This window comes from Diceros bicornis, chromosome 8 (assembly GCF_020826845.1).
Source record: "Diceros bicornis minor isolate mBicDic1 chromosome 8, mDicBic1.mat.cur, whole genome shotgun sequence".
Taxonomy (NCBI): domain Eukaryota; kingdom Metazoa; phylum Chordata; class Mammalia; order Perissodactyla; family Rhinocerotidae; genus Diceros; species Diceros bicornis.
In genome coordinates, this window is record NC_080747.1 from 42,602,377 (window position 1) to 42,619,774 (window position 17,398).

Below are 17,398 nucleotides of genomic sequence, written 5' to 3' on the forward strand. Positions count from 1 at the left end.
GAGAATGTGTCAAAGCAGTGACTGCCATATTGTAGGGACACATTAAATAATTCCCTTCAGAGAAAGAGGAAAGCGAGTGCCTTTAATCATTTTTTTTTTAAAACTACAAGAAAACTAAGAATCATTAAGTAGCTTTGGGCCAGACAGTGAACCCGAGTGCTTTTACATCAGACCTCTCATTTGATCCTCAAAACATTTATAATAAAAATAGTAGCAATAGTAACACTTTATATAAGCCGTGTGCGCTTTTTTTCCTGCCCTGCATTGTTCTAAGTACCTTGTGTATATTAGCTGGATAATTTTAGTGCTCACACACCCTACGAGTAGACACTCTTATTTCACTCATTTATAGAGAAGAGGAAACTAAGGCCCAGATGAGTTAAGTAATTTTACCAAGATCAAATGGCTAATGAGAGATCGGGGCCTAGATAGAGTTTGTATTTTTATACAATCAGGAGCTGTTGGCTGTGATAAGAATGGGTGAGAGATGCTGGCGTCCTGGGCCAAGGTTTAAGGGTTGCAGGGAAGAGGATGGATTCGGGAGGTGTCCAGGCCACATCTTTAACAAGATTCAGTGATTGAAGGAGTAGGAGAGAGAGAAAGGAGCTGAAGATGCCCCTTGGGATCTGAGTCTGTCAGCCAGGTTGGATGGTGAGAGGAGATATCCTTCAAGGAGGAGGAGGGGGAGAGACAGTGAGTTCACCTTGGGGTTTGTTGAATTTGAGGTTGACCGTGGGATCTGGAGTGGAGATGTTCAGATAGGAAGTGTCTTAGGTCAGGTTCCCAAGAAGCAGAGCCTGAGACAGGGATTCTCAGGCAAGGGCTTCATTAAGGGAGAGGGAGACCTGCCACGTAGTGGAGGGGCAGGGTGGGGAGGGGAAAGAAGGAAAGGAGGGATGTGGGTGAGGTGAAGTCTGATCTCAGGGGCACTCTGGAGCTGGGCTTTTGTCCCTCACTGTGGTCACTGACTCACTGGGTATAGACCCAGCGGGCAGTCAACTTCCAAGCAGGCCTAAGTGGCCAAGGACAAGACGTGGGAGAAGGTTGCAGGTGTGAGTCATTATTAGCTGCATCTGGGGCAGGGGGGTTGGGGGCATGAAAATAGCTCTGTACAGGAGGCGTAGGAGAGGGGAGTCCAAACTGCAGGTAGAGACTTGAAAGTTGTGAGCAAACAGCAGGTAGTTCAGTGTGCGAGTGGATTGCCCCGGGAGTGTGTGCAGTGTGAGGAGAGTCTGAACAAGCCACTGCGTACGTCCAGTCAGTTGTGTAGCTTGTGTGGGTGGAGGGCACCCAGGGCTGTCCATCCACACTGGAGTCCATGTCAGTAACTCCCCAACAGTCGTATGTGCTCAGTCTACACCCATATCTGGCCGTCCTACAGTGAAACAGAAACTTGAATAGCAAAGACTGCAAAAGACCCTAGGAAGAAGTAGCAGAGGGAGGAGGGAAGCCAGGACATTGTGGTGTTGCAAGAAGGAAAGTCAACAATATTGACCTTGCTGGTCAGGCCCCACAGTGTCTGCGTGGAGATGGCCTACGTGGAGATGCCTGCCAGTCTGGGATTTTGCCAGGAGAGTGTCGGTAAAGCAAAGCCGGGCAGGCGAGTTCAGGACACCGGTGAGAGGGCAGTTGAACGGAGGATGTGGGCAGAGAAGGACATGGCCATGAGCACAGCATGGGAGGAGGGAGAGGCTGCAGTCTCTGTGAGGTTCCGTTTATGCTGAGAAAGCCTCTCCCCACTCTGTATTCTCACACGACAGGCATTTGTCCCAAATTAAACATGTGTGTGTATGTTTGTATTTGTTGTTTGTGAATGTGGATCTTATTAATGCTGTGCTACGTTTTTTCCTAACCAGGCATGTATTTCCAGAGAGGAACTGTGAAAAAGACATGCACTCTGAGGCAGGCCGTCCATGGGTGATTAACTTATTGTCTGTCTTTGTAGATATGTGAGTGAACTTCATCTGACCAGATTAAAAGGCACTGAAGGAGGCACTTACACATTTCTGGTGTCCAATTCTGATGTCGACTCTTCCGTGACATTTAATGTTTATGTGAACAGTGAGTAAAACGAATGGCTCCTTATCTTCTTAATTTTTTATTATTTTGAGTTGTGGCTTGTGTTTGTAACAGCTGCAGAACTGAGCTCGTTGTGTACTATGCAAATAATGTTTCATGATAATTCTGACCTTAACAAAGACCCCGTGGTTTGGTGGTTGGAAGAATGTGTACGAAAACCAATTCCTTGTCCTACATTTCGCTGACCGCGTGACCTTGTAGATGTCGCTTACATTCTGGGTGCTACCTCTGAAGTAAACAGAGGAGCCACAGAAGTTAAAAGTAACAGTTGTTTGAGGGAAAATGTATTATTGATTGTCGAAATGGGGAGCCAGAGGTTGAATAGGAGCTGGATTATGGTGTTAGGTGGGAAAGAGATGCTATCAAGCCCTGACATGATTTCTTTGTTGCAATGCTTTCTCTTTTGGGCTTGTGATATTATTTGTGTTCAGATTGTTCTTCCATGAAGATGAATGCAATATTGATCCAGCTCAAAGGGTCCCTGCGTATCATGTGGGGACACTGGGAGAAGGGAGCAGGTGGTTTAGGGTGGGGGATGGCAGTGGACATGGAAACCTGAACACCTGAGTCCTGCCCTGCTGCGGCCCGCACCCCACACAGAAATGTCTCTGCACAGAGGTTCAGGCCAAGGGAGCATGCTCACCAGCTGGGGCTTCTGCCAAGTGCAGGGCCTCCTCCTGGCTCTCCTCTGGGGCTGATCTGCATTTCCAAGGAAGGGCAGCAGGTGCTTGCCACACCACACCAGCCAGGGCACCAGAGGACAGGAGACCTCCAAAGACACGGAATCCCAAGGAAGTGGCCCACAAAATGACCATCAGAATTAGCCACCCTGGATGTGTGGGAGATGCAGAGACAACCTGGAACATTCCCTAGAGGACAACTTAGTAACTGCTGAGCACTTAAAGCTGCAGGATGTGAGCCAGTTCCTTGTCCTCAAGGAGGTTATTATTTGCTGTATGAAGTGATTTTACATCATCATCTCATTGATGCTGCAGCTCAGCGGTATGGGGGGGTGGGCAGTGCAATCAATGTATCAATGAAGGCGAGAAACAGCTAGTAGGTGAGACTCGGGACAGGTTTTTGATTGCTAATCTGGAGTTTTGTGACTATACCAGCATTTTCAAAATTGCATTTCCTGAACAAGATATGTGTTTAGATAAAGAGGGTCACATCTGTGCAGGTAAACACTTTCCTGAACTGCAGGCCTTCTCAGGATCCTTACTGTGCTGATGTGTATTATGCCTCCCCTGGAGGGGCCTGTGAGGTGGGCCTTGTCCCAAACTTGTTTGACCACAGAACGCTCCTTTTCCAAGGGTGTCATGTTGATTAATATCTCAGTTCCTCAGAACAGTTTTGATTATGTGGTATCTCATTGGCCCACAATTCAAATATCTCTAGATTTATTCAGATGTTAATCAGAGGAGTTTAGTGCACTACATGTGGGCAAAATTACCTGCTTCTGAAAAATCTTAATATTCAATTAATTGAAGAGACAATTGCAAGTAAATCAATATCCTTGCAAGCATAATATGCACTGTCAGTACTAAACTCTATTTTGACTGCTCTAGTATGGTGCTTCTCAAACTATCTATGGTAAAGGACCTTTTTTTTTAATTTCGAATTCATTCTAGATCAATACTTCTTTTACAGTGAGAACCAATTACTAGAGAAGTAAAGTGAAAAAGAAAAGAGATATATACAAAGTAAAGGATTGTATTTTTTTATTAGATTCAACAGATATAAAAATTACTGTCAAATAGCTCCTTCTCAATGCTTGTTCTCAATTTCTGTACTTACCTCCTGTGGACCACTAACAGCAGATCCTAGATGTGGCCTACTCGATAGACCTCACTTTGAGAAGCTCAGTGTTGGGAATTTTATTAAATTAAGTGCCATTTATATCTCTTTCCCTGGCTTCAAGGACAAGGAGGCATTAAGATCTGTTTCTTTTCCCCTTTTCATGCGTTCATTTGCCAGTGTGTGGTCTGCTAGTTGGTTGTGAGTCAACGACCTTAGAAGGACGTGTCCGAAGTCACCCTTACTTTTCTCTGGTGACAGAATTGCTACCATTTTACTTACCAGGCTAATTGGCCATCTGACAGGATCAGTATTCATCACCTCTGCTGGGGAACTCGTGCCTGTTTGAAACTAGATAGGAAATGGCATTAACCTTCCCAAATGATCCACTCTTGGATTCTCTGTTAGTACAGGAGCCGTTTTCTATGTTCTGGGGCCTAGGTGGCAGATACCCACCCAACATTTACTGAGCTCCTCTTTCATGCACTGGGTGAACAGATGAGGGTAGTGTGTTTGTTCTCCGACCTCTTAGGTAAAGCTCTTCAGGAAGTCTTTTCATTGATGTCAGTTTGTTACAAACATGAAACTGACTAAAGGCATTTATTTCACTCACCTAACACATTGGATCTCTTGATCTCAGATGCTTTGACAGGTAGCAATTTTATGTGAAACTTAAAACATCTCCCTCTTGTGAGATATATCCTAATTGCTCTTCACAGATATAGTTAGCTAATTTCTTTATTGACTTTTTTGGGGGATTAAAAAACATTCTAGTGAATACTATTATGGGGCAAGATTTTTTTAAGTTAAATTTTAAAATCTGAAGCTAAAAATAGTTTTAAAATTTAAAATGGGAACAGTCGTGTCCATTTTGACATAACATTTTAGCTGAGCCACATGCATGTGTAGATCTACTGTATGGTTTATCCTGTACATAAGCCTAGCCCCAAGGATGAAAGAAATTACACTCCGCAAAAATTAGAATTCATAAAAATCAGGTTAATAAATGCATAGAATTAGTGCAGAAATTCAGGCTACTTTTACGCAGTGACATCGATGCATAATTGCTTAATAGATTCATGAGAAATCCTCATGAAAATCATTAATTTTTGAATGGTTAAATGTTTGGTGGTTGAAAATTCCATGTGTTTTGAAAATTCTACGTGTAGATTGGAGTATATTGAGAGAGAGAGAGTGTATGTGTGTGTTTAAATTGCTTATGTGGGCGGTTTAAAAAAAATCATGTTCTGTCAGTTTGTGTTAAGGGAAAAATAGGTAACATGTAAAGCTTGGAAATGTTTTAATATTGTTTTTGACCTCTGTAACCAAGCCATACTTTACATGGGTCTGTTAAGTTGGCTCCGTGACATGAAAGGTGGTTTATAACGGCCAAGAGTTACAGCATGTTTGCCATTTTTGAGCAGAACTTCCAGTGGAAACTGATGGGAGTTTTCATTAAAAAACAAAACAAAACAAATCAGTGATTCTTTGCATTGAACTTGCATTACTGTAATTACTCTTGCGTTGCTTACGGAAGATGTATACAGAGATCATATTCTTAGTTCTGAACAGTTTGATATCATTTGGTGGAAATGCCCATTTGTTTCCTTTGCAGATTAAAATTGGGAGAAAAATAGTGTTCTGAAAAGTATGAAGCTATCCCGAAGTGCTTTCTTGTTTTTTATTTTTTTATTTATTCATTTTTTTGTGGGGAAGATCAGCCCTGAGCTAACATCCATGCTAATCCTCCTCTTTTTGCTGAGGAAGACTGGCTCTGAGCTAACATCTATTGCCAATCCTCCTCCTTTTTTTCCCCAAAGCCCCAGTAGATAGTTGTATGTGATAGTTGCACATCCTTCTAGTTGCTGCATGTGGGAGCGGCCTCAGCGTGGCCGGAGAAGCGGTGCATCGATGTGCGCCCAGGATCCGAACCCGGGCCGCCAGTAGTGGAGCGCGCGCACTTAACCGCTAAGCCATGGGGCCGGACCCCGAAATGCTTTCTTAATAGACACTACTCTTTCTAAAGTTCCTGGAGATGTTAGAAAAAGTGGCATCACCAAGATTCTGTGGGGAGCTTATAATACTTGTTTAGAAACCTATGATCTCTTTGGTTCTAGTAAATGTCACACAATAAGGTTTTTTACCAGATCCAGGACAAATGAAAGGACAAATGTGTATTTTAACCCTAGTTTATACACTTGGCTCTTTTCCTTCTCCACTCAATATTTCTTGAATAAATTTCAAACTAAATGGTGAACTTAGATCTTAATTAGTGTTATAAATATTTTATAAGTTTATTTTGGTTTATAATTTCAAATATCCCATGTGAATCCTGAAATAATTTATCCATACCTGTGGAAAGAAATTATGATTGATATGGTAAATCAGTCATTTTTCAAACCTCGAAAGATTTTAAGAAGATCCAGTACCCCCTTTTTTTCAGCTTTATTGAGATATAGTTGACAAAATTGTAAGATCTTTAAAGCATACAATATCATGATTTGATATATGTATACATTGTGAACGAATTCCCCCCGAGTTAATTAACATATCCACCTCACATATTTACCTGTTTTGTTTTTTTTTTTGGTGAGAACATGTAAGTTCTACTCTCTTAGCAAATTTCAATTATACAATACAGTGTTATACAGTCACCGTGTTTCACATTAGATCCTCAGACCTTATTCATCTTATAGCTGAAAGACCCCTTTACCAGACTCTCCTTATTTCCCCCACCCCCTGGCAACCACTTTTCTACGAGTTTGACTTTTTCTTTTTTTTTTAGATTCTACATGTAAGTGATACCATGCAGTATTTATCTTTGTCTGGCTTGTCTCGCTTAGCATAATGCCTTCCAGGTTCATCCTTGTCACAAATGACAGGATTTCCTTCTTTTTTAAGGCTGAATAATATTCCGTTGTATATATATACCACGTTTTCTTGGTCCGTTTATCTGTTGATAGACACTTAGGTTGTTTTCCATACCTCAGCTATTGTGAATATTGTTACAGTGAACATGGGAGCGCAGGTATCTCTTTAAGATAATGATTTTGTTTCCTTGGGATGTATATTCAGAAGTGGAATTGCTGGATCATGTGGTAGTTCTACTTTTAATTTCTTGAGGAACCTCCATACTGTTTTCCATAGTGGCTGTACCAGTTTACAGTCCCACCAACAGTGCACAAGGGTTTCCTTTTCTCTACACCCTTGCCAACATTTGTTATTTCTTGTCTTTTTGATAATAGTCATCCTAACAGGTGTAAGGTGATATCTCATTGTGATTTTGATTTGCTAGTAACCTTAAAATGACACTTCAAAACGTTATCTGGTAGCATTTCCAGATCAGTATTGTGAATCAAAAATTTGCGGCAAAGGATATCTAGGGGCCATAAATCGATCTCTCTCCAGTCTTAAAGTTCTGTCCTTTAACGACAAACCTACCAGTCGAGTGAGAGTACTGTGGTACTCAGGTGGTGGTAACAGGAGGGCAGGCAGGGCAAATAAGGTATAGAGAATGAAAGGACTCACCTTTTGTCATTGACATGAGCACGTGTCATTGTAAGTTGATTGGCTATCCAGATGACTGCTGAACTGCACCAAATTAACCCTCAAAAGTCACAAATTTCACTCCATTTATGGTAGAGGATTAACAAGAGGTTGAAACAATTTAAGGAAATGCTAAATAATGTATTATTTCCAAATCACTGCATCATATAATTAACATCCTGTCTGGTGTGAGCGATTCTTTATAGATCATACAGTATACCCAAATTAGTTAAGGTAATAAATCACCCAGAATGAGGCCTGTTGATGAGAAAGTTTCCCTTTGATGATATTTGCAAAATCTGGGCCATCTTTTGTGTATTTTGGTTACAGTGAAGTCCAGCTATGCATGGCTAGACAATCCTTCTCCAGAGAAGCCACTGTAAGTGCAACGTCCTGCAAATAAAGCACATGACCAGCTCGCTGTTTGCCTAAGGTGAGAGTAGACCTCTCAAGCCGACCCTGTAGATGGATGGCTTTGCACAGACTGCCTGCCGACCACCTGGGTCACCCACGTGGCTGGAAGTCTCAAGGACCTTTACCCAGGGCAAAATAATTATGCTGGCCTTGCCTTCAAGGACTTCTCAGTTTTGGGGTTTTTGAGATCCTCATGAAATGAGAGCAAAGTTACTAGAACTTTGAGTTTTTGGAAGGTTGGAAATGTTTTCCTACCTGTTAACCTGTTAGCCATTCTATTTCTATTTTTTAAAGGTTATAGGACTTTCCAAACATTTAGGCGTCCGAACCATTCTTGTGTTAGAGGCTAAAACTTTTAGGACTTACTGCTAACACACTTATCTATTGAGTTTTGCCTGAGAGACTTTGCTTTTTAGTGTTGTTTTTTTTTCCTATTAAGTGGATTCTATTAGACCTACTCGTATATTAAATTATTGGAATTCTTAAACATTAAATAAAGCTAGTGCTAAGGAGAACTCTTTTCTGATTTATTTACTTGCTTTTTAGAGTTTGTTCTAAAGCTACCGCAGTAACTAGACTGTAGCTTGGTTTCTGCAAACATTTGTGTACATGTGTTTTTAAATTAAAACAATTTTTGCTAATTATAACAATGTTCTATAAAGGGTAGAATAACTAGAAAAGATAAATAAGCAAAAATAAGAATCAAATTTTAATTGTACCTTTTTAAGTGTATTTACATTTTATAGATTACCATTGCTAATATATCCCTTACTACATGCTCTTCCAGACCATTTAAAAAAATTTTTTTGGAGGGGATAAAACGAGGTCCTGTTGCTTCATAACTTTGTGTTTTGGTGCTGAACAGTGAATGCATCGTGAGCCTCTTTCCATGTCATAAAATACTCTTCTACAACATTATTTTGGTATCTCATTGAATGGATATTTCATAATTTCTTTAAGCCATGTCTGATGCAAGTTTAAGACATTGTACGGTGTGAGGTGGGACTCTGAAATGATGTGATTGAGTTTGAAAAGAAACTCATCAGAGGGGCCCCTCCAGTGGTACAGCGGTTAAGTGTGCGCACTCCATTTCCGTGGCCCGGGTTTTGCAGGTTCGGATCCTGGGCGTGCACCGACGCACCGCTTGTCAGGCCATGCTGTGGCGGCGTCCCATATAAAGTAGAGGAGGATGGGCATGAATGTTAGCCCAGGGCCAATCTTCCTTAGCAAAAAAGAGGAGGATTGGCATTGGATGTTAGCTCAGGGCTGATCTTTCTCGCAAAAAAAAAAAGAAGAAACCCATCAGATAGTTATTTAAAGTTTGTAATTATCTTGTTTAATCTCAAATGATCAACCTCGCCTCAGTGCCTGGGAGTCAGTAAGGTTATCATCCGTTGTTATCTTTCGTGCTCCCATGTTTTGAACGTATGTCGTGGAGGATACACTGTGCTGGCTTTCAGGACAGTTCTAAATTCAGGAATAATTTTCAGATCTTCTTAGCGTAGTAGCTAATCTATGTAAAAATAGTTTGCTTGTCGTTTTACATTAATCTTTTTAAAAGTAATATGTGTTCATTTGAGATATCTGACAGTTGAACTCTGTTTTTATTTTCTCTTCCTGAACTTGAAATGAGTTTTTGTTCTTCAATTGCTTGGGAGTTATGAGTGTTGTTTTTGATGTGACACTTCAATATCTCCTTCTTACGAAGAGGATCTCTGTAGATGTGAGAACTGTTATAGACATTTAAATCGGAGGCAAAAAGAGATATGGCAACCTACTTTTAAAGTAGAATCTGATTCTCTCATGTTCTGGAAAAATTTAGGAAATGTGGCTCTGAACGAAAGAGATTCATTTTTCCCACCCTCAAGTGTGGTTATTTTTCTTTCATGTCTCGTAAGAAAGTTAGTCTGATGGGGTATGTGGCTAATTTGGGGGATTTATTAAATGCTGAAGCTGTTAGAGAACAAGGTAACCCGTCTAGGTGTTTAAGCGTTTTGTTGACCCTGTTTGTGTGGCCTGGCCGTTTTTTCATATGTGTGGTGGAAAGGCAAGAGAAAGGAGTTGAGATATGTAACCATGTAACCTTCTGCTAGAACTGACCCTGAACTTGGGATATAACTTTTCTAAAAACAGCAAAAGTAGTCCCTTTATATTAGTGGAACTTCTACTCTATGGAAATTTCCTTTCCAGTTGAGCCACATGTGCTTTTACATCAAATTAGCCCTCTTCATTTACAAATGTATACAAGGTCACCTGTAATTTAGTGGAAATTTAAATTAATCCAAGAATAGGTGCATAATTTTTCTGTGAGCATTGTGTCAATAACCTTTCTCTTGCACTTCTGAGTTATGTGGCAAAACGAATTCATTACTCTTACAGAGTAGAAAAATCGCATTTTATCACCTGCCTGCACTCCTTGGCAGCAAGCAGAGTTGCATAGTGATGCCTTTATACATCCCCCCTCCCGGTGTCTGGCTCACACGGCTGGCCCGGGTGCTCCTGTAAGTTGAGCCCAGTGATTCTGGCTAAGGAAGGCTCTCTCCAAGTAGGTTCATTCTTTTTTTTAACTTAATCTCAGGATTTGGGAGATCTTTTTGATGGCTTTTTAGAACAGGGGCTGGCAAACTGTAGCCCTGGGGCCAGATTCTGCCTGCTGCCTGTTTTTGCATAGCTCATAAGCTAAGATTTTTTTTTTTTTTTGAGCAGTTGAAAAAAAAAATCAGAAGATTTTGTGAGATATGAAAAAACAAATTCAAATTTCAGTGTCTATAAGTAAAGTTTTGTTGGAACACAGGCATGCATATTTGTTTACATGTCTACGACTACATTTGTGGTACCATGGCAGACTTGAGTATTTGCAAGAGAGACCTTATGGCTCACAAAGCCTAAAATATTTACTCTCTCACCTTTTACAGTAAAAGTTTGCTTGCCCCTAGTTCAGAACATCACTTCATTAGGAAAATGATTTCTTTTTTAAATGACAGTCTGTTGAAGATGGCTGGATACAGGAGACTGGAGTTGAAGTTTTTTCACTTGTTAAACAAACTTCTATTAAAGTGACCATATGCCAGTTTCTGGCTATCTTTAAGAATGTATAAGACAATATATTTTAAAAATGTCTATTCTGGGGATTTTTTTAAACTATAATATTCCTTTTATGAGTGAAAGTTAACCTGAGTATTTCTTCTATTTTAGCTGATTTAAATTGCTTTATTGTAACAGTATTATGGCAGGAATGTGGATTTGACCCAGACCCAAACCAGGATAGTTGACAAATTGCTGCAAAGCGTTGCTATATTGCCATTAAATACCAGCTGACCTACATTCGTAAAAACAAACTCATCCTTATGATCCCTCTTCATTTAGTCTTATTATTTGGAGACTGAAGTCTCTGTTCTTTGTCTTACTGATCTAGAGTGTGGGCAAAGTGCATTTATAGCAGGAGCTGGTGGAGGTGGTTAGGGGTGGAGAGAAGAGCTGTACTCAAAAATGCTTCCCCACCAGTTACCTGTGTATCTCCTCCCATCCTCACCCCCTCAGCTCTTGTTATCTGTGCTGTGTTTTTAAAAATTCATTTTGTTCTTGCCTTCCGTATGGACCTGATGGTGGTGAAAGGAGTATTTTTCAAGATCATATATCTGTTGGGTGAATCAGCGAATGGTTAGGATTTTTAATTGCATGAGCAATAAATTCTCGGTAGAGTTGTAAGCACTCTGAAATCTGCCTACAAGCTGATCAGTGTTGTAGGAGACACCAGAATGACTCAGATCCATAATGCTTTGAAAGAAGACAAGGCTATTTTTTATCCCCACAGGAAATACATAACTTATACACCTCTTAGGCTTATCTAAACCTCCAACTTGGGAGGAATTAGGGAATGTGTCATTTGGTATACAGCTGACTGCAGAATATCTAAGAAACCGCAGCTCAGATTTAACCTGGAGAATTGCAGGGAGTTATGTATCTTTAAAAGCAAAAATGTATATTTAATGTCTTACATGGCGCATTGAGGGACTTACAAAATGCAGATGAGCCCAGATTTTCATTTTTTAGGAATCAGATTTACACCTAGCTCATTCTTTATGCATTAAACATTTCCTAGTGCAACTTGCCATGCACAGCCCACACTGTACTCATGTAACTTAACCTTTGCAGAATGAGGTCTCTCATCACCGACGTTAAGAGCGGGGCTGGGATTAGGGTGAGGTCAGAGAGGCACCTTGGGTGCAAATTTAAGGAGATGCTCCCTCGTGGTGCCGACCTGTATTTGCAAGACCTTGAGGATGAGAGTCTTCAATTCTGCACCCTGCGTGCTTTACTTGCCTCACCCTAGTCACAGCCCTGATCAGAGTCCGTTGAAGGTACTTTTAAAAAGCACGTTGCTGGGTCAAATCCTAAACCTACTAAATCTCTGGTGATGGGGCCCAGGAATCTGCATTTTAACCTCTTAGTGCATCGAATGCACATTGAAGTTTGTGAGCACTCTGAGCTTGGTTGGCTAACCTCAGGCCCAACAGGACAAAAGCTGCTCCTTGAGCCTCAGGTTACGGCCCACCTGGGATAGTACCTTAAAAACCTGCCTAATTAACTAGCACAAGGGAACAGGGAACAAGCAGGCCAGCCGGACGCACCACTTGCCAGCCCTGGCTGTTGTATAACTGCTACCAGGTGTCACGCTGGAAGGCTTGGATCATAGAGCATTTGTAACCAAAGCTAAATGTAATTGATTATGTAATTTTGAGCTGTTCCAACTTTTTTAATTAAAAAATGTTTTATAGTTTCATTATTAGCTACATATTCATTATAAAAAATTGGAAAATAGGTCAAAAGAATAAAATAGAAACTATTCATAACCCTACTACCCAGAGATAACCATTGTTAGTATCTTAAGGTATCCTCTTGGCCTTTTGTGGTATTGAGTTAATATGTAATTCCACTAAAAATCCATCATGTAGCCTTAGGAAGGATGAGTGACAAAAGGAATGTTGGGATGAGAAAATCTGTCATATGAATTTGATTCCCATTCGAGTCCTATCCAGTTATCTTTGCCTTCCATGTATAGACCCTTCCCTCTCATCATTAATTGCAGTATTAAAAACAATCCACATGACCCAGGTATATGTGTATATTTCTTATCTTATGGCCACTATTGGAAAAATAGTGGAAATAGTGCCCCTACACAGGAAAGTGACCATTAGGCTGTTCTCCCAAGTTCCTTCTTGTGACTTTACTTGAATTCCTTTGGAATCAGAGAGACTTACTCCTTCGGGGAGGACATAATCTTTCAACAGCTCTTGCTGTGTGTCTGCGATAGGTCAGACTCTGCAAGGAGTCAGAGGTCCAGTCAGTAAGATGTGGTTCCTGCCCTTGAGAACGTAAAGTCTGATGCAGAGTGCCAGGTGCTCTTAAGTGCTCCAGGAATAGGGATAAGAGACAAACCACCTTGGCTTCGGAGGGTTGAGGATGGCTTCAAAAAGGAGGTGACACTTGAATTGAGTCCAGAGAGACCCACCGTATGGCGCCTGCAGTCTCCAGCAAGTAGCCTTCTCCTAAAGTTCCACTGTTTTTTGTGTTATGTCCTACTTTTCAGCCCAATCACACAGTTGCCCATGATAATTAAATGAAACTTGCCAGATGGATGCTTTTGCAAGACGATCGCTCATCTTCTTGCTCTATTTGTGAAAGCTGGCATTGGATCCAAACTCGCAAGGATGCCCCTACCTTGAGATTGCTTTGGAGTGTTGCTTTTTGGTGTGTATTAGCCAAATGGCTTGCCCATCAGCAGGGCCAGGTTGAGTGACAGGTGGGTGTGCCATGCATGTGGACACTCTGATCCCTGCCAAGCCATTTTGCCTTCAAGGAGGTGAGGTGCTGAGAGGTTGTTCTACAAAGATGTCATTTCTCAGTGTTACCTTCCTTTGAGGAAATAAGCTTCCTAAGGCTTCTGATCTGTCAGTCTTTCCTTCTCACCGTGTATATTTTTCCTATCGATTGCAACATAATCGATGTCAGATTTCCAATGCATCAGGTTAAAACACATACAAGTTATCACACTATCTTAAAGAAGCAATTTTTAGATCATTGAAGAGACTATTTAGAGCGGTAAGAAAAGAATAACTGAATCATTAATAATAATTATTAAATTTATTGTTTTATTTTTGTGAATCATTCTTAGTTCTTTCTGTGCTCCATCTCATTTAACGGTCACTACGTCTCTCTGAAATGGGTACTATTCCCATTTTATACATGAGGAGACTTGATCAAGGGCAGAGAACTGGTGAGCGTTTGGAGTCAGTGTTCAGCTCTGTCGACCACACGCGCTGCCTCCTGTGGTTCTGTGCTCAGGCTTGGTGCTCTCAGTGTGGTACCAAGGATACAGGGTGAGCACATCCCTGACCCCGCCATCAGGTGTGGGGTTTAGAACAAGTTTAGCTTACTTGTTCTCAGAGGGTTAGGATCCTTCACATAGGTTACCAACAGAACAACTGATCGTAAGTTCATCTGCCTTGCACTTCAGAAATAATCTTAAGAATTTGCAGTGCTGTAGGGCACCCTTGACTGAATATCAGTTGATTATTGTAGTTACACAGAAATGTCAAATTAGAGCATTCCTGCTGATATAATTTACTTTTTTGGTGATTGTACTCAGGTTTAGATATATGTATGAATAAAACTCTTGGGCTGGTTTCCTTTTCTAGTTTTCTGTCTGTATTTTGCATTTGAAAAAATCTGGAGTTAAAAAGCCCATAAAAAGAGTATTTTACTCATGTTTTCGCTTTTCTATAAATAGGGTGATTCAGCTGTTTATCTGTACGACCCCTTTACCCCCCCCCCCAAAAAAAAAAGAGAGGGGAGTGCTTCTCTTTTCCTGTAACAACTAATTTCATCCATTCCAGTCCCCACAATAACTTGAAATCCCGATGTCAGGCATCCTTGAAACAGAATTTGCACTTTTAAAACAGATGGGAATGCCAGAGTCTTGATTAGGAGCAGTCTTTCAGATTCCCCCTCACTGGAAACAGAAATCCTGCCAGGTGGTCCTGCGACCTCTGCTTCAGCCATCCCCGAAGCAGCGAGTTCTCGGAGACCTCCGCATCTGCAGGACGGGCAGTCCACCCTGGGCTGGGCAGCTCGAACTGTGACAGCTTTTCCTGGTTTGACCCTCACATCTGCCTCCCTGGCCCTTCCACTTACTGGTTCAGATCCTCCTGTTTGAACAACGTGCTTCCTCAGGTTCTTCAGCCTCAAGAAGGTTCTAAGGATTCTAAAAGAATAGAGTGAATCTTGGTGAGGTTTTCCAGCAGTCTGACATATGGCCACTTCTCTTTTTCTGCAGCAAAACCAGAAATCCTGACTCATGACAGGCTGGTGAATGGCACGCTCCAGTGTGTGGCAGCAGGATTCCCCGAGCCCACAATAGATTGGTATTTTTGTCGAGGAGCTGAGCAGAGGTGAGATGATTATTTTGGGTCCTACTTAACATGCAGAAGGGATGGACTGTGATTCAAATGGTGTTTTCAGACTTTTTCTAAAAGCTTTGTTTTGATTATTATTTTTTTTATCCATGTGGCTTTTTAGAGGGCATAATTGGTATATTTTTCTTGGTAGACATTAATTTTGTTGGCTGAAAAATGATTACTGAATGGCTTCTCTATTTTGGTGGTTATCTTTTTGGATTTATCATGCAATTTCTAGCCTGCAGGTAGATAAAGCAATTTTCCAGGACAGAGTAATTAGATTTCCATTCTATACACAGGAGGTAATGTGTGTGGGAAACGCGGCTGTAGTTATCATGAAAAAAATTACCTCAGAAGTTAATTGCCAAGTTACCGAAAAGTAATGATCGTACAATTACAACATACATATGGCATTTGTAAGCAACGTGTTTTAAAAAGGTTTTCTCCTTGATTAGGTGTCCGGCCCCTGAGCAGAGCACATCTGGCAACGTGCTTCCTCTCCCTCGCAATCCACACTTAAGCCTTAAATTATCCTTTCACATTACCTGAAGATGAAAATGGGGTCAACGTTGCTGTTTTTATCCATCAAATGCTGTTTTATGCTCAGGCTTTAAAAGCCCAGTGTAACATCACAATTGAATAGTCAAGATAATAATAGAAATTTTATTTTTCATCAAATAGATCTTTTTATCACAACAACTTGGAAGAGGTTGCATAGGATTGTTGTTTTCAGCTGAGTTTTAGTGGAATGTTTTCTTCGGGGAATAATAGGGAGGATTCAAGACCCCTGGAAAGTATGCCCACAGTGGAAGCAACTCCAGTAGTACAGTCATTCATTCAGCAAATATTTATGGAGCGCCAACTGTATACTAGACATTGGTATAGTAAACAGAACGCATTTGAGTCCTGGCTTTGTGAGTTTATATTCTAATGGGTGCAGATGGACAGAAGATGAAATAAACATGTGCAGGTGTTAAGTACTAAGGAGATAAACAAAGCAAGGGGAGGAAATAGAGAACTGCTAGGCATCTGAGGCAGATGGGTAATTTAAAATAGGGTCGTCAGGGTCCGTCATTGCAACCTGGCGGTACAGCCCTCCATAGAACCTCCATAGAACCTCAAGCTTCAGGGTCTTCACTACTGGGGTCTTGGGGGTTGCCCTGTTGTCATCGTTTTGAGACTTTATCGCTTTTCTCTTGCATGCTCGTCCTTTTCAACCCTCCCTACATCCTCTCACAGTTAGTTTATTTGTAAGGATCTACTCTGTGCCAGGATATGTGCCAGCCATCTTATTTAATTCATCTCTAATTCTTTCAATAACCCTCCAAGATGGGCATTACCATTCCAGTTTTACAGCTGTAGGAACTGAGTCTCGGAGAATTTAAGTAACTTGTCAGAGGTGAACAGAAGAGGTGTTTGAGTCAGGATTCAAACCCACATCTCACTCCAGACCCTCATCTCCCTCTTCCTTCTCTTCCACACTGTTTCCCTGCTCACTGTGCCACAGAAGCACTTACTCATCGTTACTCTCTGACATCAGAGAGTGTAAAAGGAAAGTTCCGATCATGAACCCTAACTCGGTTTTAAAAGTATGCCAGATCCGAGGTGTTTGATTGAGTGATTGATCGATTTTCCGGGAGTAAATCTGGGCTATTGTTTTCTTCCCCCTAGATGTTCCATTCCCGTTGGACCGGTGGATGTGCAGATACAAAACTCATCTGTGTCACCTTTTGGAAAACTTGTGGTTCAAAGCTCTGTCAATCATAGCGCATTCAAGCACAATGGCACGGTCGAGTGTAGGGCTTACAACGATGTGGGCAAGAGTTCTGCCTTTTTTAACTTTGCATTTAAAGGTAACAGCAAAGGTATATTTCTTTTTAATCCAATTTAAGGGGATGTTTAGGCTCTGCCTACCATGTCAATCATGATTTTAAGTCCATTCCATCATTGGCCATGTCATTGCTGGTAATACCTACATCGCACTGTACTGTCATCAAACTCACCAAGTTTCATTCTGTACTAGTTTGTTAAAATTTATGCAGTGATTTTAACCATGTACTATACATATTTTATGTGTGTGCACGAGTATACATATGTATGTTGCA

At 41.1% G+C, this 17,398-nt stretch overlaps 1 protein-coding gene across 4 annotated transcripts in view; it reads left to right on the plus strand.

Moving 5' to 3' along the window:
- Positions 1–17,398, plus strand: part of KIT (KIT proto-oncogene, receptor tyrosine kinase) — a 77,495-nt gene that overhangs the window by 47,472 nt on the left and 12,625 nt on the right. For 2 of the 4 annotated variants that reach the window (XM_058547095.1, XM_058547096.1), the window contains exons 7-9: positions 1,946–2,061; positions 15,173–15,287; positions 16,965–17,158. In XM_058547095.1, coding sequence (XP_058403078.1) covers positions 1,946–2,061; positions 15,173–15,287; positions 16,965–17,158 — 425 coding nt within the window. The remainder of the gene's footprint in view (positions 1–1,945; positions 2,062–15,172; positions 15,288–16,964; positions 17,159–17,398) is intronic. The other 2 variants (XM_058547098.1, XM_058547099.1) reach the window with 1 other exon arrangement.